This window comes from Frankliniella occidentalis, unplaced genomic scaffold, assembly GCF_000697945.3.
Source record: "Frankliniella occidentalis isolate FOCC.00 unplaced genomic scaffold, Focc_3.1 Scaffold64, whole genome shotgun sequence".
Lineage (NCBI taxonomy): Eukaryota > Metazoa > Arthropoda > Insecta > Thysanoptera > Thripidae > Frankliniella > Frankliniella occidentalis.
Window position 1 is genome coordinate 307,369 of NW_026267194.1, and position 19,049 is coordinate 326,417.

Consider the following 19,049-nt stretch of genomic DNA (forward strand, 5'->3'; position numbering starts at 1 on the left):
GCCACGACGGGCTGCCTTATCCCGGATCCCGCACAGACATCATCGGCATGGTTCTGCGGACAGGACACCGTGACTCAGGGGGGTCTTTTCCCTGCATGCGTGACTCTGTGGAGCGGGGCGGGGCGGGGGCGTGCGCGAAACACAAGGGTGCCTTTGACAAACGTCTGGGCGATAAGTTCGCTTAGCACAACGTGCGACTGACTTGACTCGGCCCCTCAGTCGGAGAGGAGGAAAATGGGAAGGGGGGGGGGGCGAGGACAGGGAGAGTCTCCTCACCCGCGCGACAGACCTCTCATTGTCAACCAGAGAGCGGTTGACCCCGACGACGACACGACGGGCCGTCCGTCCCCCCGAGCCGCGTATCATCCGGGAACCGGACAATGCCGCCGTCGTCTAAATATACTCACCCTGGAAGAGGTATCCATGTCCTTTGGGCAGCCCACTGAAAGGCCGCGCTCGGGGGATTAAGCGCCGCTTAAGCGCCGCTTAAGCGCCGCTTAAGCGCGGCTCAAGTTGGGAGCAGCAGCAGCAGCACCCACGGCGCGGCGCGGCGCGCCTCTCACGGGGCGCGCTCTGACGCAACACATCGGCACACGACGCTCGAGACCTCTGACTGGCTGGGCACTACTGGCGCTGGCAGCAGGCAGCAGGGGCACACCACCACACGGCACACACACGCGGAGCGGCGCGGCGCTGCGCTGGCAGCAGCGGGCGCGGCAGACAGACGGGGCTGGCAGACAGCACGGCGCGGCTCGCGGCCAGCTGCCTCTACATCCTGGGCCGCAGCCCGCAGCCGCCTAGCCGCCCGCGGGACGCGCAGCTGGCCGGCTCGGCTCGGCAGGGCGCCGCGCCCGCTGCGTGGCCCGGCTGAGCTCCACGCTCCGCGCTCGGCTCGTCGCCGGGCCCGGCCGTCCCCTCGCGGCCCTCGAGCGCACGACGGGTACCCCTGTCCGGCCCCGGGTGGGTACCCTCCTCTCCCCTGCACTGCACCACTCGTCGCGGTCCCCAGGTCCGCCACCTGATCGCCCACCCACACGGAGAGTCACAAAGTCGCGGACGCGGTTCAACCTCACTCACATTCAACACGGTGTAAGCTGAATAACAAACAACAACAACAACAACACAAAGAGGTCCACCGACAACTGACTGTGGCCGCGGGGTTCGCGCGCACCGCCTTGTAGCCGCGCCCGTAAATGCCTCCGCTAGCTGGCGGGAGATTTGAATTCCTGTGTCGTGCCATCGAGATCATGGATGCTTTAGGAGTCAATAAAACAGCTAGAGTCTTAATGGAAAGGGGGATTTTTTTATTGATTTTCAAACGGAGGAGGTAGGCGGGTTACTTTGATCCTGCCGAAACTAGCCGCCCCCTCCACCAAGCTCGTCTTCATATTGTTTGCGGAAGCAGTCACCGACAGGGAAGAAGTCCCAACACCTTTGCTGATACATGTTCCACACGTATGTTTCTTGACCAGTATATTCTGTATCTGGTTTGTTAATTAAATGCATCAAGAAGAACCTGTAACAATCAGACAGGAATTACAGATATGTGTTGACCTCAAAATCTTGAAATGAAATGAAAATAGAACATTACATACATGTAATTGGCTAAATTGTGCTCTTGTTGAACGTGGGTGTCAAACCCATGAGGAACTTTATCAAAGTAATCCTTGCCGATACCACAAATGAAGCAATTGGACTCCATGTTTTCTTTCACACTGTCAAGCTGATCACGAAGCTCACCAAAAGCATCAATGATCAAACCTGTAGATATAAATGTTTCAATTGACATATTTGACTTGCTATGGCACTATAGTAACAAAATATAATCAACAAAAAATATAACATACCCTGAATGATAGCCAGCAGGATGACAATGACAAAGAAGAAGAATGTTATGTCAAACAGGATACGGTACGCCTCATAGTCGTCACCATCAGGCTCATCAATTTCATCACCAATACCACCTCCTGCTCGTACACCTTTGTAAAGATGGAATACAAAGCACTGAAACAGAAGAACCCAATCAGAAGAAAGTTCACAGTAAAATAATTTTGACAATGAAAAGGTCAGAAACTCACAGTAAGCATGTCATGACATTTTTTATCAACTTCATCATCTTCTTCCTGGACATAAAATTTCCTAAAGAAGTTGAAGGCTATCACAGTGTATATATATACAATAATAGTGAGCAGCATCACAGTCAACACCAATTGCTTTCCATTGTGAGTTACGGATTGCAAAATAGTGCGCAGAGTCTTAAAACCAACAGCTACATCCAACAAATGGGCAGCAAAGAAGAAATTGTTGAAATTGCCCAAAATTGAAAATGTGAAATACCACAAGCTGTAGAGGAAGGACTGAAAAAGACGAAAATATTGTGAAGTTCACACTAAAAACAATAAAATGAAATAAAAATACACATTTCGGTAACGAAATAAAACATACATTGTCTGTGATAGTGACACCTGCTTTCCATACTTGATACCGCCAATCAATGTTAAGGATACTAAAGAAAAAAAGGAGGAAAAAAAATTAACTACAAAACAAAAAGTACAACAAAAGTATGTGACATGGTTATGCTCTTACTAATGGATAATTCCGCTGCCACCTTCCTCTTCTTGAGCTGTAAAGGATGTTTTCTCCATTCCAAGCATGTTGCTGATAGAGTCAAAATCATATGTTTCACTATACTTTTGACGAACTTTCTTCTTAACAAACTTATCCCAATAATTCACAGGGAATGATCTGTAAGTTGAAAATAATTATCATTACATCATTTTTCTTAAGATACATAGTACAAAAGTCAGATATTTTAATTTAAAATGTTTATCCTTACTTTGCTGAGATGACAAGTTTATCCCAATGAGATTTTATGTCATCATCATCAGGTTGTTCAGCAATATACAATCCATCAAATTCAAGTCGTCTGGCAATTTCTTTTTCTCGTTTGAAAATGGCAAGAGGAACCTGAAGGTCAAAAATAATTGCAAAATTAAAGGCAAATGTCTTTTACAGTACAATGGTACAGAGGACAATTTTTAGAGCTAAATCATCCAGACATACTTTCAAGTGGTAGTAGGCAATCAACATTGCAAGGGAGACCAATGAATGGAGAAGAGCAGCAAACCTCATGACATGAGCCATGTAGAAGAAGTCCTCATTCACATGCACAAGTTCAAGTGGATCGTCTTCTTCCTCTGCACTTCCACCATCTTCCTCAGAACCACCATCACCACCACCGATTGGAACTTCTGGAATACTTCCAGATCCTGAGCCTGATCCAGACATTTCAGCCATGAGACTGTCCATACCACTGCCACTGCCACCAAAAGCACCACTGCCAGAACCGTCATCGTCATCTTCTCCAAGAGTTGTCACCTACACAAATGACAAAAATAACAACAGTTTAGAATCTCCAGAGTATGCAAGAGCAATACCTCCAAACAACCCGAGCAAACAAATGGGGCTCACCTTGTAGAATAGCAACATGAAGTTAATACAGAAAGCAAGAACAAGAGCCACATATTTTAAATTGTAGAAGTTCCTTGCCAGGAAGCTCACAGCCCTGTGGGTGTATGAGTTGAAATCCATTTGAGACAAAGCAGAAGGCTCGACTGTCACTTCCTTTTTGTTTTCTGCTTCGACAGCAGCCATGACAGCCTGCTGTTGGGCACCTACTTCAGCTGCGGCTGCAGCCTCTTTCCTTGCAGCATCACCACTACATTAAAGAAGGAGGGTAAGAAAAACATGAAATGGTACACAGTGCAGTTGTTCCGGATCCACGTTTGCAAACGAAAAGTCTTACCCGAGAAGATCAGCCAAGGTCATTGCTACTTCTTCAGGATTCTCTGAAGAACTCATACGGTGTTCACTGTCGCCCTCACCCTCCAAATGCTCGTCCTCTGCTCCCGGTTGGCCTCCTTCAGCTCTAGAGCCTCTGCTCTCATCTTTAGTGCCGTCATGAGCTATGGCAAGCTGACCACCAGGAGCTGCATTGGGTGGTTCTTCTTTGGAAGACGGCAGTGCTGGGAGTACTCGTAAGGGGCCTAGCTTCTCCTCTTCCTTTACTTCAACAACGACCTCTTCTGTTTGGCTGCCTCTCATTAAAGACATGAGTAGACGGGCAAAGTACCTGGCATGCAAACAAAATCATTAGCCAGGTACCGGTCAAGGACTGTCAGAGTAGCAGAATGTTAGAATCCAGTACCTGAGCACGCAGTAGACACCATATCCACAGTAATAGATAGCATAAAATATGGACTTGAAAAATCCAACAATTATTTCAGAGAAAGTCATTTGTTGCAGGTGTCCAATCTGTGTCTTGATGTTGGATGGTGACAACATGGCAAAGAAGAGATAGATGCTGTCCCGCACCACGCCGAAACCGCGCCGGAAAGGATCCTTGGCGTTACTGAAAAGTATAACATCACAAGGTTTTGAGCAAAAATGTGCGAGTAAAGAGTCCAGGCGGTATTGATGTGTGTTTATTTACCGCTCCTCATCTTCATCTGCCATGTAGCTGTACGCAGCCTTGCGAGCCTTTCCGCTCCCTGGTCCACCACCATCATCCACAGCCATAAGACCACTAGCATGCTGCATTTCAAAAATAGCATCCTCACAGAAATTAACAAAGGCCTCAAGTTTTTCTTTGTCACCTCCTTCAGTGACAATGGAGTAGAAGAAGGCTCGCTTTGATTCCTGAACAAAACATAATAGGAAAAATGATTAGAGGAAATTACGGCTTTAAATGCTCCATCATCAATATGTAAAGTGCTTTGAACACCTTGATCTGAGGTTTTTCCCACTGCTCAATATTCGATTCCTTGATTTCAAAGTACACTCTTTCAATTCGTTTGCTTCCTCCCATGATCTCAATCCTTCCCAAGAACGGTTCAAAGTAATTGAGCACACTGCCAGCCGTCTCCAAGAAACGAGCAAGCCTGGAAGAGAAATAGAACAATAAAATGGGATTATTAATCAAATTTTTAAGATACCAAAATTGTTTTTACTAATATTTAAGTTGGTACCTTGGTTCATTTGGCATATGCTCAGACAAATTAGTGAGCAAAACGGCAAGATTAAAACCGATTTCCTTTGCTGGTTCATGGAATCGATCAGTAAATGCCACGTAATCAATTTTTCCATCATGATTTGTGTCACAACAAGCAAGTAAAAATTCAATTTCTTCCCTGTAAGACAAAAAGAGTATAATAAATTACACACATTAGAATAGAATTAGAGCAAACACAGATAAAATATGCCTCTTACGGAGTATAGCTTTTGCCCTGTTCCATTTTTTCCTTGAAATCCTTTGGTAGGACCCAGCCTTCATTATTAGGATCAATTTCCTAAAAAGGTGAAATTTGCGCAAACAATAAGAAGGCCATATTTCATTTTAAAGAAAGAGCAGAAAACCATAGAATACAAAAGTCTTACCATAAAACTAGCTGATGAAGTGAGATCTTTTAGTTTTAGGAACATATCAAAGTACTTCAAAATAAGCTAGAGAGGGGGGACATATAGATGCATGAGATATTATTTATGGCAAAGAGAACCTGACTTTATTAACATAATAGTCAACAGGACTTACTTCAACATTAGATGCAGATTCAACAAGGGTATCAACCATCTGTTTACCAATGGTACCATTGACAACGTTTCCTGGAGGGGGGAAAAATATTTTTCAATATTACTAAAAGTTGCTGATATGTACTTAACATTGGATACTTTAATCAACAAATTATTTAAGAGAACAGCATACCTTCAAGCATAGACAACATCATAGTGATCATATCCTTTTGTAAGTTTAAAAGCTCTTTTAACAAGTCCACTTGGCTCGAATGCTTTGATAATTTGTCTTGCATATGGGAGAAGAGGAATAAGAAACCACCCACGGCATCCCACAACCTGTGGTACAAAATAGAAATGTTATGAGGAATTGATCAGAAAAAAGAAAAAAAAAAAACTGTACAAAACTTATTTTATACATTACCTAGAATGTGCAAGTGCCTGCTGATTCTGTGGACAAGGACCTTGAATAACTTCAGAGAGTGTGTTGAAGACTTGACTAGCAACACCAATGGCCTTGAAAAAGTTTGCTTTTCCTGCAGTATCAATTAGTTCTTTGCTTGAATAGTGCCAGTAAAAGTCCATTATAGACTCCTGAAGGCGCAACAAATAATCAACCGTACAAATGACAACATTCACAGTAGTAGTGTTTCCAGCCTGTGTACGAAGGTAATTTTGCCATTCTAAGTTGTGACCCTCACAAGTCAGCTGAATAAAACGGAAAAGTGTGCAAGTGAATTCTGCATCATGCATGTTTTTCTCTCCCGCAGCACCTTCTGATCCAACACCAAGACCCTCTGCTTTAGTATTTCTCTCAAAAGCATCAAGATCCAAGACACTGCAAGAATTCATAAGGCCAGCAATGGAAGTAAAGAATCCAACATCCTTTTTCTCCTTCAAATGGTTCAACATTCCCATTTGAATGTCAATATTACCACCTCTCAGAACAGATATTCCAAGTTGCAGAGTTATGTGCACCATTTCACTGGGTACACCCTTTGAAGCAGAAATGTGGAGGAGTACCATTTCAGCAACACCTCGGTTGGCCAGACGTGCCTGATGGAACAACAGTTTCTGTTTCTCCATTTCCTGCTCATGAATGGAAGCTCCACCCTCATCACCCTCACCACCACCTCCTTCTTCCTCCTCATCACCGCCTCCTTCCTCCTCTTCCTCGCCACAAGACTTGGCAACAATATTAGCATAAGACATGTAAAGTGGATCTTCTTGCAGAGCTCCGCTGCGTTCAGTCATGGCTCCACGACAGAAGTTCATGACTAGCTGAGTAAGGGGATCAGGTTTTCCTTCATCTTCTTCCTTGTCCAGCTTCTTCATCTCCGCCTCCTCAAAAGACTGTGTTAAGTCCTCAATCATTATCTCCTGGCCCACATTTTCCTCCTGCAGCCATAGCTCACAGAAGGACCGAATGAAAATATTGATGGAGCGATGCCTCGGCAGTGAGTGGAGAGAGGTTTGCCTGAAACAAGCAATGACTGCCCTTTTCCTTGATGCAGAAACCATTGAGCGGTATGTTCCTTTGCTCTGTTGTTGAGGATGATCAATCATATGCAGTCCAAAGAGGACCTTGGCCATAGCCACAATTCTCTCTACAAGTTCATCAGCAGCTGCTGTTCCCTTAAGTTCACCTGCAACATTTTCTCTCTTCTGGCCTAGCTGTGAATATAGGTAATGCTGCCATGACATTTCATCACCAGGATCAATTTTATCTGGGAGAGTCAGCTGCATTTTGGCAAACTCTTGAATATCATATTCTGGCATCTTTTTCAGATAACGATCTTTGCAGTGCTGAACAAGCTCTTGTTCCCTTCCAGCAAACAAGTTCAATCCAACTGGTAAGAGCCTCTTCAAACAAGCCACCATTAAACTGGCAGCAATCTCCTTGTCTTTGTCTCTCTTCTTGTCCCTATGCTTTTTCTTCTTCTTTCCACCTCCTCCACCTCCTCCTAAGGCAGCTGAGTCTGGTACGACAGCTGTCCTACGAGTAGCCGCAGGCATAATCAATACCATGTTATCTATCTCATTGACAGAAATAAAGTTCTGCTCTTCACGAAGAAAGTATTGAGACTTGGACCAAATATTAAATATGTCAGCAACATAATTGTACATTTCCTCAGCTTCTGGAATATTGTGTTTCAGCCAGTGATTACGTTGCAGGTCAACATACTTGATGAGCAAGGGGTAAAATGCATATATGTCTCGCACTAAAAGCTGCCAGTCTTCTTGAATTTGAGCTTCTATTTGGGATGTATCATCGGTTGATGACTTTATAAAACCTCGCAATGATTCTTCTTTGTGGAACATGGTATCTGTTCGCTTTTTCACAGTTATTGCCAGGGGTAGGAATGGATCTTTCAAAAGTTCTTCTGACGAATTTATAATGATTTGTTGAGTATATGCAGCTATTCTTGTCATCCAAGGAGCATGTTCATTACCAATATTTTTCTTGATGAGTTTCAAAACATTTTTGAGCAACTGATTCATGTGTTCACTTGTAACCATTGTAACATGATTGCCCTCAGCAGGACTCACATTATCAGGTCCTTGAGACCACCAAACCGGAAGGTATGAACAAAGCATTGGCAAAATTACATCAATGACATGCGGAGCATCATTGTAGTTTTTTTCTGAGTCTGCAAAAGCATCAACTTCTCCAAGGATTGTTTCTAAAGTTGGCATGCTGTTCTCCATACGAGCCATGATATCCTGTGCTTCAAGAGAGTGATCAGCTATGCGATTCAAAAGAGAAAATTGGTTATGCTTATTCAGGTGAGGCTCTAAGAAAGCTACTGGGAAAGTTGAAGAAAATGCTCCCAAACATGTGCCAATGGCAGGACGGTGTCTTTCAATCTCTGTTTTTAAATACTTTCTATCATGAGTGAGGGTGGCATCAATACCAAGTGTGTACAAACTACTCAAAATTTTGTACGATGCAACCATAATTTCATCCACTGCAAAGAAGAAGTTCAAAAGTTATAGAAATACACATTAATTAATTTGATTGCTTGAAGAGCATGTTGTAACTTATTTTGTCTTACAAAGTAAATCCCCGCCATACTCATTGGCTGCTAGATGATCAAACATAGAGGTCAAAACTGGCAATACAACATCATTCACATAGAACAAAGAAGTGGATGTCTTCAAATGAGTGCCTCTCAGATGGCTGTATCGTCCCTGCAGAAAAATGAAATACAGTTTTATGATGCAAAATACAGTGTTAACCAAGGGGAAAAGAAAAAATACATACTTCTTGAAGGTTGGTAATTGTGTGGCTTAAATCATCAGCCAGACTGTTGAAGAATGTGAGCATTGATGTCCGAATGAATTCGGGGCAGTTTTTTACAAGAGATCTAGATAAAAGGATAAAAAGAAAAGAAATTTAGAAGATTGATCAATTTTACATTTTTATAAGGATAGCAATATTTTTTTATCTTACTTTGCATCAATGCCCTTAACAAGTACTTGCAAGCATCGAACTGCTATTCTTACATCAGGACCAAAGGCAGCCAGTCTCTGTCGTAGAAGACTGGCTAACTTGCAGAAGAGGCTGAAACAAACAAACATTCATATTTGGCAGAAACATTTTGGCATTTGAAGAAATTATCAATGCACTAAAAAAAATATTGATGGTTCCGTACCTTGCCACCATCTCTTTTTCTTTCAAAGATGCAGCTCCAATGTTATTTGATGCAGTGGCAACAGCAATGAAATAGTTGCGGTGGGTGCTGAAGTATTTTTCAACAAGAGGCAAAACCACCTGAAAAGAGAACATCATGGTTTGCACAAAATAAGTCCATGTAATTTCAATGCATTTTGGAGGAAAACTAAAATTTCGTACCTTTGAGAAGAATTTGATGTCTCGACCAGTAGTTTTAAAGGAGCAGCGTCTGCTGAATATGGACGATGGTTTCAACAACTTCATATTAATAATTGCACGGTCCATGTAGGCCACTAGCTTCTCCAGCAAGTTGTAGGCAAAACGAAGCTCTCCTGTGGATACTGCAGCTGCTTGCTCTTGTTGCTCTTGTGCAGTGCCACGAGATGGTCTACGCAGGCAAACAAACCAATTGCAAACAGACTGAAAATTAAATAACAAGGAATACTGAGGTGATAATAAAATTAATCACTGACCTGTGCAATTTGTAGCCCTGGTACTGAAGGTACTTCAAAAACTCTTGAGACCTCTCCCGATCTTTCTTTTTCTCCTTATCAGTGAGTAGGTCATATGGTACAAGCTGAGGGTGTATGCCTCCACCTGTTACAGACGATAAGGCCATCAAGCATAACGAATTTGAAAAACCTATTCCAGCAAACTGTGTATGACTAAATGACCTACCACAAGTCAAAAGCTCTTCTTTCTTTTTCTTTGCCCAAATATCATGGGCATTTTCGGCGAGGCGCTCTGCCATGTTTTGCATTTCCCTACTCAGAGTCAAGTTGGTCATATCAACAGGGTGAGGGTGGTAGTTGAATGGGGTAGCTGAGTCAGTCATCTAGAAGAACACAGGAATACACAGAAGTTCAAAGAAAAATGTCTACATTCTAAAACATTAATGTAGGAGAAGAAAAAAAGGAGAAACTCACATCACCACCTACCGGATTCCCCTTGCTATGGCGTCTTACTGAATTTCTGGTATTCATCGGCATGTCCACCTCTGAATGCTCAACATTCCATCCAATAGCCAGAAGTGCCTTCAGAGATTCCCTAACTGGCTCTTTGTAACGTTCTTTCTCCTGGAAAAGGGGAAAATAAATCCTGATTGCATTTCAAAATATAAAACTTCTTTTGGATTGTAAAGGATATTGATTCCACCCACATAATCATTCAACATGTTGTAAGGTTTGAGTCGAGGGTGAACTTTATTGCTGTCGGAACGCTGATCTCCATACATCCAACCACCTTCCAGCTTACGGCTTGCCCATGCATCATGGTAGTGTTCAGAGAACTTTTGAACTATTGTGTTCAAGTCATTGTTCAATGCAACACTGAAACAATTTTCTTTTTACAGAGCAAGTACTTAAAACTAATTGTTTTCAAAATGCAATGTTGTTATAAAAACCTTGAAGTGTTGATGGGCTGGGGATTGTAAGGTCCATCACCTGGCCCAGAAGCAGGTGAGTTTTTCCCATAGAATTCATCATCATAGTTTTTAGAAAGTGAGTAGTCCGGTGGAAGAGAGCACCCAATGGCCGTGAGGCAAGGCAATGCTTTGCCAAATAATTCAGCATCATAATCCTGATGTAAAGGAAAAAAAGGTTAAAGAAGTTGGAAAGAAGTTTTATTTTCAAATTATAACAAATTCTTTACCATCTTTGATAGAGAATCAAAGATATTGCTGAAAAGCATCATGGTCAGTCTCTTTTCTTCATCACTAGAGGCACCCATGGATGTGGACCCGTAATACTTTGCACAGCGATCAAAGTGAAGGGTCAACAGCTATAAGAAGAACAGAAATGAGTTATAATACAGTCTTCTCCTTAATAAATTTTAACACTGCAGATGTGAGACTCATACCCTTAGTGCAACAGTTGTGTACTCTGAGAGATTGGACACATCCACAGTGAGCTTTCTCAGAAGTTTCAAAAGCATGCTAGGCTGCATTTGGCTGCAAGAAAATATTTATTTAGGTCTTATTGTTATTCCTAAAAATAAATGTAACTACACCAAAATTTGCACTGGTTTTGAATATATTTACCTTGTGAGTGCCACAAGGAAGTCAGAGACAGCTTCACGTTGCCCTTTCGTAAGCATGCGGTTTTTGGAAAGCCGGTAAACTGTGTGCAGTGTTGCATCTAGGAGACTGGCATAGTTGTCAGCTTCAGAATAAAAAGCTGAATGCTTGATAAGCAACGGTAAAACTGAGACACCAATATAGCGGTTCATAGCTAAAGCCATTTCTGATTCCAAATTGTCACTCTGTTAACAGAAACAAAATAAATAAATATGTAACACAAAAGAGGTTTAGGGTTGGAAAAGAAAGTGCTTACACATACCCTATCAAGCATGGTGGCACATCTGAGATCAGGAAGGAATGCTTCCTCCAACAAACGGAAGAACAAATCTTGAGTTTCAATACCATATACTCTTTCCAAGAACAACACAATACTCTGCTTGTTTCCTGGTATCAGCCCACTGGGCATGTCACTTTTTGGCCTTTCCTCACCCTGAGCAGGGTTTTGAAGAGTGAAGCGAAGGGATAGAACTCCTTGCAGATCTTCCAACGGTACAAGTGATCGCAAGATAGCTCTTGCACGCAGCGATTCGTTTTTACCCTAAAAAAAGTTTATAGTAGTGACCATTAAGAAACACAGATCAGAAATCAATGAAAAGATAAAAAATAAAGCACAAACCAAGGCAATAACAGAAGTGTCTGGAGCACATCTCCCCAAGAGGTCAACAAGAGTACAATAAAAGTTAAGGACTGCAGAACCTGTGTCAATGTAATCCTCATCTTCATCACTTTCTGGCATTGGGTGATCAAGATCAGCAACATCAGAATTAACATTAACACCACCACTCTCTAAAATTTTTCGCTTCTCTGCAATGCGTTCTGACATCTACAAAATATTTCGTTGATAATTATTTACATGCAGTCTAAAATATATTAGGCCACTTAAATAATCCTACTTACTTTATTTGCATCCACAATTGCCTTTAAAAGACCTTCACCCTCTCCTCTTAAGGCAGGGCCTAAACATTCCGGCCGTCGAATAAGAAGACGGATAACAAGATTTGCATTCTCTTCCACACTTTCACCTGGTCAAATATTTTTCAAAAATGAAGTAAGATCTTATAAAAACTACACATAAAAAATTGATAACATTAATAAAAATCTAGTTTTACAGTGTAACTCACCATTTACCCAAACACAAAATCTGAGAAAATCTAAGTATCTCTCCCCTTCAACTGGATCCCAACCCAGGTCTGGATAGCCTTTCTCAACTAGCTCAGAGTTAGACTGCAAACCACAGCGAGACAGATAAACAGCAATCTTCTCAAGGTAGTGCTCTCTGTATGACAAGTATGATCCCGAGGAGATTAATATTTCACATTTAACAAAACAAAAGCAATCCATTTCAACAGATCATAACAAAACAAACCTCAAAGCTAGGGCCAATTCAGTGTTTTCCATGAGGGATGAGTAGGCCACATCAAGTGGAGTTGACCCTCTCAACGAGGGTCTAGAGAGAAGAATATTGGAATTTTCAAGCAAAAAGTTTAAGTGGTCAAACATTGCCTTCTGATTTTGCCGAGAAGTTCGGCAGAAGTAACATAAGAAGCGACAACAAGCAACCACCATCTCGTGTGAGGTGTCCTGAAAAATATTTAGAAAAAGTTTAGTGCCAACTAAATCAAAGCTTACACCAAAAGCAGTATCTTAATATAACCTTTTCCTTCACTGGCGCTTCCCCCTCCTGCCCTGTCGTTTGAGGGGCATCAGACTGAGCTTGAGCTCGTCTGCCCAAAGTATTTATCATTACAGCCATTACATTCTCATGGATTCTTAGCACCCTGATAAGGTCTGGGTGCTGGAAAAAGGTAGCATTGTTCACAAGTTTCCTGATGTTTGAGAGAGAAACATTTATCACTTTAAAATGCTTCCAGAGATAATCAAAATGTTGTAATAAATTTTTCAAATGAACTTACCACAACCGTTCTCGCATGAGTTCTTCCTCCTCTTGAGACATTTGGACAGGCAGTAGAGCTCTTACTTGCCCTAGGCATACCCACATATCAGCTACATCATCTCTAGTCTTTGTATTAATTACGTATGTCTTTTGCAAGGAACGTATGAGTTCACCAACTGCATCATACTGCCTCACAAGTAAGCTGAAACACAGTACACAGAACTAAGCTTCAAACAAAATCGATTAACTGAAGAAAATACTTTGGCTTTAATTTATTAAATTAAGAATTTATTGAATGATACAATAATGGGTACCTGAACATTTCGCGGACAAGCTTCGGAGTCTCTATCTGTGATTCTTCTGCCCATGTCACAATGGTCTTGATTAAAACTTTGCGGAATATTTCTGAAATTAATAATAGATATATTTTTTAGATGCAAGTTAGTTAAAATGTGTCTACTTTACAAGGCTTTTGAAAAACAGCACACCTTCAGGAGTTTTCTTTTCTGGTTCAGGCTCAGGAACCTTTTCTTCTTCTAGTTCCTTCACAGCATTTATCAAATTGTAAAGTTTTTTAATTGGTCCAGTTTTCTGACTTTCTGGAGACTCCTCCTAAAAATATGGTTCTAGAGTGAGAACAAGATAATGGACACAGAAAATAGATTCTGAAAATGCTTTTGCTTACCTCTACTGCTTCTGGTTCTTGTAAAGCTTTCAGTGACACATGGTTCATTAAACCATCATGGAAATCAGTCAACCGAGCACGTAATTCATCTCCACAAGAACAATTTTCTTGATCGCCCTCCTCTAGATTTTTGAAGCACAATATGGCATTCATCTAAAAAAAAATAATATTAGTGATGACAATGACTTGAATTTTACTATAGAATTTATTGAATCAATACTAGCCTGTTCCTTTGGAGGACAGCGGAACTCCCTAGTTTTCTTAGCAGCCACAGCTGAGGGAAGATCAGACTGTTTGATCTCATTGTAACGTCGAAGTTGATCCTAGAAGAGATAACTCTCACTCAAAGGCTCAAGAAATAGTAAATGAAAGCATCTCAAAATGCTACTAGAATATGGAGTAAAACAATACAAATTATTATGACACTCACAGATTGTAAATCTCCAACAAAATCGTGACTAAATGCAATTATTGATTCTACTCTATGGCGAAGCTGAATGTCGCACAGATGGTGTAGTAAGTAGCACATCTGCAGCTTTGCCCCCTCTGCCATTTTCATGTGGAGCAGGCCTTTGCGGTGCTCATCTTTACCTTCTGGAAACAAAGAAAGAATAGGGAAAAATTGGGGAAGTCTATCTAGGAGGAAAGCATCTAACACAAAATGATGATACCTTTATCATAATTTGGATCCCAGGTCTCAGGATTTATCATAATTAAAAGCTTTTCCACGTCTACATCAGTCAGCACACCAACCAGCAGCAATCGATCAACCAACTTCAAAATGGGTCTGAGGGAAAGAAAGATAAGGAGTAAGTCACATTCTTGGCAGCTAAATATTTCAGGTAGGTTAGTTTGTACGTACAAAAATAAATTCTCATTGCTGCCACCGACAGGATCTCTATTATGAACCTGGTTTAACTCTACAGCCTCGTGTAAAGCTTGCATAATATAATTCCTTACTACGTCAAGAGGGAAATACGGACTGTAAAGAGTGCGGATATTGTCCAATGACTCTGAAGCTTCTCTAAAAGGGAAAGAATAACACATTAGTTCACACAAATGTCCTAGTTTAGGTTTTTAATTACTTTATCCAGTCAATGTAAATTACTATAGCATACGACAAGATATTTAGTGACACCAGTAGGAAACCAAAATAAAATACAACAGAAACATTTATCTCAGAGAAAAAATAAGCACAAAACAATTACAGTAATTCAAACAACATAAATCTAGTCTAGTTAGATTCTTAACTTATCTTATCATGTTGAATTGGACAATTGGTAAATGTTATACAAGAATGCTATTGTCAGAGTTAGTGTAGAGTAATATTTGTAAAGGCAGAGTTTTTTCTTTGTAACTTAACGTTATTTAATTTGCAAAAAAAAAGGAAAAAAACAAAAAAGAGGGGGGGAGAAGCAGATAATTTGACTCACACTACAGGGATAGGGTTATTCTTCGGGTCAAAGCCTGTCCCAGGTGCACTGCTGTCCATCCCCCTGGAAATACATTGGAAAAATCGTAATAAACAGGCTTCAAACTAAAAGCAAGGGTACCATGCATCAGTGATAATAAAAGCACTAAAAACTAATTAAAAAATACAGCATTGGGAGGAAAAAAGGGAAAATGGGGCTTGTCATTTGAAATTAAAAGTTCTGATTCTGAACTTATCACAACAAGTTAGATGGGAAGTTGGGGAAAAACTGAAAAGCAAAATGAGTCCTTGCAAAAAATACCATAAGTATAAGTGGAGTAATTATTGTATTTAAAAAACAATGTTTGTTCTTGAAGTGTGTTTGACATATTGGAATAAAAGTCAAATTTAAGAGGAACCCTCACATTGAGCTTGCTTATTTTCTGTATCAAATAATTATAGGTACTTGTTAACTTACGCAATGTCAGTCATTTTCATTTGAGGTTGGATGGATTGAGTGTCAAGAGAACGAAGGGAATGACACATGTCAGGGTCTTCATACAGAGATTTCAGCTCCGGACCTAAGGGTATGACATACTCATTTTTGCACACCTCCCTGAAAAAAATTGTTAAGGACAAGAGCATGAATTTACAACAAAAAAACAACAACAAAAAAACAAAACAACAGATATGCAAACAAATGGAGTAGAGGCACAAAATATTCATCCGTATTTATTTACTTACATGGTTGTAGCATGACTTTCAAGGTGAAGGGCAATTAAAAGATCATAGAAACCAAGTCTTAGTGGTCCAGACATGAACTCTGATCGGATAGCATAGAGCAATTGTTTCTGATCTACGTGCTGACATAGAGTATGAGCTGCTCGATAGTTGGATTGATAACACAGTGCCGCATACAGAGTTAAGGTATGAGCATGGAAACTGCAACAACAGTTGTTGATTATTAAAGTGTAAAAGTTTACAGAAAAGTGTTGTCATTTCCAAGTTGAGTCTTGACCTTACCTTAAAAGTCTTTCCATTTCAATCAACTCTAGGATATCAATACAGCGGTCTTCTTCCGGAATGTGGAGAGCTAGCATTGAAATGGGATCTTCACATAACATAGACCATCCCCGAACATCGGACAATTTCAGAGCATGGACTTGTAGAGACTGATTTGGGACACGAGCCCATTGGTGAGGTTTGAGGCACTGTACTTTCAATCTCGGAGGGAACTGCAAACAACAAAAACATGTTAAACAACAGTCAAGCTAGTTATAGTCTTGACTAATTTAAAAAAGAAGTTAGGAGTGTTGTCAATCACCTGAGGAATGACATGCCTATCAGAATTCTGAAGAACAGCGGCAGAAAGAGGAAGCGTAGTTGATGTCCTTCCAAGTTCAATTTGCAAGATTTCTTTGCTTGTTGCTTCTACAAATATAGCTGGGAATAATTTAGTTTCTGGTTCCATCTGCAAAATAAACAGGAATTCATTGAGTATGTGGTTGTGTCAAAAGTAATGATACAAAAAATTGAATTATAGAACCTTATATCGATGAGAAGTTTCCTTCCCTTCACAGGTAAAAGTGATGTAACCTGTGGCAGTATCAACAGAGCAGCCTACAACCATTCCCTGAGAAGCACCTTTTCCAGAGGCATCTTGTGTAACTTCATTGTACAATTCATCGGCTCGCACCATATAGCAGCTTTGACGTTCCACTCTGGAAACAAATATTTTTGATTATGTAAAATAAATAAGAAATTCAATAAACGATGGGTAATTGCCAGGAAAGATATTTTGATTTTTATCTCCTTACTTTTCAAGCAGACGGTCATAATCATCACAAACATGAACCTCAGCCTTCCTTACACGGCTCTGGTTGAAGTCTTTGCTGTGCAAGTGGAACTGAGTGGTCACCCAACCAATATAAACATGAGTGGGATCCTGACCAGGAAAAATACGAACTCCATAAAAGTATTCATTGATCAGTTTCAAGCAATCCGCATCATAGATTTCATTTCCTATGGCTTCAATGCCAGTTGCTGGAGTAACAGACATAATTTTAGGACCCCTCTCTGTTGTAGTTGGAGCTGCAGCTTTAAGGTCAGACTGTAAAATCAATTATCAATACAGTTATTACATAAGCTGTCTATCCCAACCAAAACAGAATATGCCTGAAGAAACATACCTGAGAAACCCTGACTTGAGGGTTGGTGCGGGCCAAGTTATTGGCAGGTCCAGAGCGTCCATGGTTTTGCCGGTCTGAACCTGATGAAGGAGGCTCAGGGGTTTTCGCTTTCTTCAGACGATCCCCACTCTTGTCACGTTTCTTAAACAACCTAAGCAATTTCATTTTAAAAAGTTTTCTACCATGATAAATTTTTTAACAGTTTTATCTATTATGATTATAAAGATTTACCTGAAGGGTGAGCGGCCTCTTTTCTTTTTATCAGCTTCAGTGTCTTTCTGGCTGTCAAATCGATTCATGTCCATCTCACTTGTTGATCTATGTATTTTACCACCTAAATTATAACTATTGTTAGGGTTGTTGAAAATATCTTAAATTTCATTTAGTCTTTAGTGAGACTTACCAGCGTCTAATGTGTTAGAGTCAAATCCATTGGTACGAGACAGTGAGCCCTTTCTTGGAGGTCTGGAAGGTAATCGTTTCAGCTTACTTTGAGTGGTTGGTGAGTTATCAGGTCTTCCCACCTCATCATTTTCGGCTGCATCCTCTGAGTACCCACGCTGTAGGCCTTAAAATACAATTTTCATTTAGTGGAGAAAGTGGTGAGAGGAGAATAAAAATTGCTTTTACACTCCAAAACAAAGAATTACCTTTGATGTCACTGAGAGAAAATCCAGACTTCATAATTTGTTCAAGGTGGGCTGGGGTTGTCTGTTCAGTTTCAGTTAACAGTCGGTGTTGCCTAACTTTTATTTCCTGCCAGCGCCTGATTTTTTCACCCTCACTGTGGTAGAAAGTAATAAAAAATTGATAAACAGATACTAAATAAGGACATGAACAAATAGTTTTAAGTAACTTTCTACATACTCAATGAATGAACTCTGACATATTACAGGAAGGCAGAGTCGGAGGAACTCCCAGTTGGCTTTTTCCATTGTCTCAAATGTGTTGTGACTAATTTTAAGGCAGGGAGGCGTATCGGATCCAGCAGGAATTCTGGTTACATCAATTCGCGAGTCAACCATGTCATCAGTATTTTCAAAAATAGGTTGATCCTTGGTGTACCAGTAAGTAACAGGTCGGTTCATATTCCTACACAAAAAAAGTAAGAAATATAGGCATGAAATACCAATAGATGGATAGAAAAAAGGTGGCCATCAGTTAATTTTGTTTACTTACACACAGAATGGTTCATAACCCTCCTGCAAACCACAAGTAGTGAAAAACTTCAACGAGTCAACATCTTGCCCATACACCAATCTTGCTTTTTGTCCTACACCAAGAGTGCATGCGGGGATAAATGCATCACCTTGCACATCACCAAAAGTAGTCTCTCCCCCAAGGGCATCCATTAACAATTCTCCATTGAGAGAAAAACCTAAAACAGGATCAGAATTTTTTTAGGATTTTCTGTGTGGGAAATTAAATTGTTCATGCTTTCTGGTGTAAAACTTCAAATTGAGGAGAAATATTATGGGCACAGGGAAACAATTCACCTGAAAATGTAACAAAGAAAATTGTCCAACTATATGTAAATTAATACAAACAT

At 40.7% G+C, this 19,049-nt stretch overlaps 2 protein-coding genes across 2 annotated transcripts in view; both read right to left on the minus strand.

The window, feature by feature from the left end:
• LOC113213138 (uncharacterized) overlaps nucleotides 1-1,155 on the minus strand; it is a gene marked incomplete at its 3' end in the record, with an annotated part of 17,900 nt that extends 16,745 nt beyond the window's left edge. The window contains 1 exon segment of the mRNA XM_052268129.1: nucleotides 408-1,155. Coding sequence (XP_052124089.1) covers nucleotides 408-425 — 18 coding nt within the window.
• A 128-nt stretch (nucleotides 1,156-1,283) lies between these two features.
• The window catches only part of LOC113213149 (ryanodine receptor), a 35,802-nt gene continuing 18,036 nt past the window's right edge, over nucleotides 1,284-19,049 (minus strand). The window contains exons 18-76 of the mRNA XM_052268128.1: nucleotides 18,680-18,878; nucleotides 18,368-18,592; nucleotides 18,151-18,284; nucleotides 17,904-18,068; nucleotides 17,732-17,834; nucleotides 17,501-17,651; nucleotides 17,129-17,421; nucleotides 16,858-17,032; nucleotides 16,636-16,782; nucleotides 16,335-16,546; nucleotides 16,056-16,253; nucleotides 15,790-15,927; nucleotides 15,334-15,396; nucleotides 14,763-14,924; nucleotides 14,572-14,687; nucleotides 14,331-14,494; nucleotides 14,125-14,223; nucleotides 13,901-14,053; nucleotides 13,704-13,827; nucleotides 13,530-13,620; nucleotides 13,235-13,417; nucleotides 12,976-13,147; nucleotides 12,688-12,902; nucleotides 12,443-12,597; nucleotides 12,219-12,343; nucleotides 11,938-12,144; nucleotides 11,581-11,859; nucleotides 11,283-11,503; nucleotides 11,102-11,192; nucleotides 10,895-11,023; nucleotides 10,647-10,822; nucleotides 10,404-10,572; nucleotides 10,171-10,320; nucleotides 9,923-10,079; nucleotides 9,718-9,841; nucleotides 9,425-9,632; nucleotides 9,225-9,343; nucleotides 9,023-9,133; nucleotides 8,834-8,936; nucleotides 8,625-8,760; nucleotides 5,993-8,537; nucleotides 5,762-5,907; nucleotides 5,591-5,661; nucleotides 5,437-5,502; nucleotides 5,269-5,348; nucleotides 5,028-5,189; nucleotides 4,784-4,940; nucleotides 4,493-4,698; nucleotides 4,208-4,411; nucleotides 3,806-4,132; nucleotides 3,472-3,718; nucleotides 3,064-3,378; nucleotides 2,837-2,967; nucleotides 2,587-2,745; nucleotides 2,446-2,506; nucleotides 2,079-2,357; nucleotides 1,848-2,004; nucleotides 1,596-1,761; nucleotides 1,284-1,516 (exon numbers count right to left, since the gene is read on the minus strand). Coding sequence (XP_052124088.1) covers nucleotides 1,357-1,516; nucleotides 1,596-1,761; nucleotides 1,848-2,004; nucleotides 2,079-2,357; nucleotides 2,446-2,506; nucleotides 2,587-2,745; nucleotides 2,837-2,967; nucleotides 3,064-3,378; nucleotides 3,472-3,718; nucleotides 3,806-4,132; nucleotides 4,208-4,411; nucleotides 4,493-4,698; nucleotides 4,784-4,940; nucleotides 5,028-5,189; nucleotides 5,269-5,348; nucleotides 5,437-5,502; nucleotides 5,591-5,661; nucleotides 5,762-5,907; nucleotides 5,993-8,537; nucleotides 8,625-8,760; nucleotides 8,834-8,936; nucleotides 9,023-9,133; nucleotides 9,225-9,343; nucleotides 9,425-9,632; nucleotides 9,718-9,841; nucleotides 9,923-10,079; nucleotides 10,171-10,320; nucleotides 10,404-10,572; nucleotides 10,647-10,822; nucleotides 10,895-11,023; nucleotides 11,102-11,192; nucleotides 11,283-11,503; nucleotides 11,581-11,859; nucleotides 11,938-12,144; nucleotides 12,219-12,343; nucleotides 12,443-12,597; nucleotides 12,688-12,902; nucleotides 12,976-13,147; nucleotides 13,235-13,417; nucleotides 13,530-13,620; nucleotides 13,704-13,827; nucleotides 13,901-14,053; nucleotides 14,125-14,223; nucleotides 14,331-14,494; nucleotides 14,572-14,687; nucleotides 14,763-14,924; nucleotides 15,334-15,396; nucleotides 15,790-15,927; nucleotides 16,056-16,253; nucleotides 16,335-16,546; nucleotides 16,636-16,782; nucleotides 16,858-17,032; nucleotides 17,129-17,421; nucleotides 17,501-17,651; nucleotides 17,732-17,834; nucleotides 17,904-18,068; nucleotides 18,151-18,284; nucleotides 18,368-18,592; nucleotides 18,680-18,878 — 11,981 coding nt within the window. The 3' untranslated portion in view covers nucleotides 1,284-1,356. The remainder of the gene's footprint in view (nucleotides 1,517-1,595; nucleotides 1,762-1,847; nucleotides 2,005-2,078; nucleotides 2,358-2,445; nucleotides 2,507-2,586; nucleotides 2,746-2,836; nucleotides 2,968-3,063; nucleotides 3,379-3,471; nucleotides 3,719-3,805; nucleotides 4,133-4,207; nucleotides 4,412-4,492; nucleotides 4,699-4,783; nucleotides 4,941-5,027; nucleotides 5,190-5,268; nucleotides 5,349-5,436; nucleotides 5,503-5,590; nucleotides 5,662-5,761; nucleotides 5,908-5,992; nucleotides 8,538-8,624; nucleotides 8,761-8,833; nucleotides 8,937-9,022; nucleotides 9,134-9,224; nucleotides 9,344-9,424; nucleotides 9,633-9,717; nucleotides 9,842-9,922; nucleotides 10,080-10,170; nucleotides 10,321-10,403; nucleotides 10,573-10,646; nucleotides 10,823-10,894; nucleotides 11,024-11,101; nucleotides 11,193-11,282; nucleotides 11,504-11,580; nucleotides 11,860-11,937; nucleotides 12,145-12,218; nucleotides 12,344-12,442; nucleotides 12,598-12,687; nucleotides 12,903-12,975; nucleotides 13,148-13,234; nucleotides 13,418-13,529; nucleotides 13,621-13,703; nucleotides 13,828-13,900; nucleotides 14,054-14,124; nucleotides 14,224-14,330; nucleotides 14,495-14,571; nucleotides 14,688-14,762; nucleotides 14,925-15,333; nucleotides 15,397-15,789; nucleotides 15,928-16,055; nucleotides 16,254-16,334; nucleotides 16,547-16,635; nucleotides 16,783-16,857; nucleotides 17,033-17,128; nucleotides 17,422-17,500; nucleotides 17,652-17,731; nucleotides 17,835-17,903; nucleotides 18,069-18,150; nucleotides 18,285-18,367; nucleotides 18,593-18,679; nucleotides 18,879-19,049) is intronic.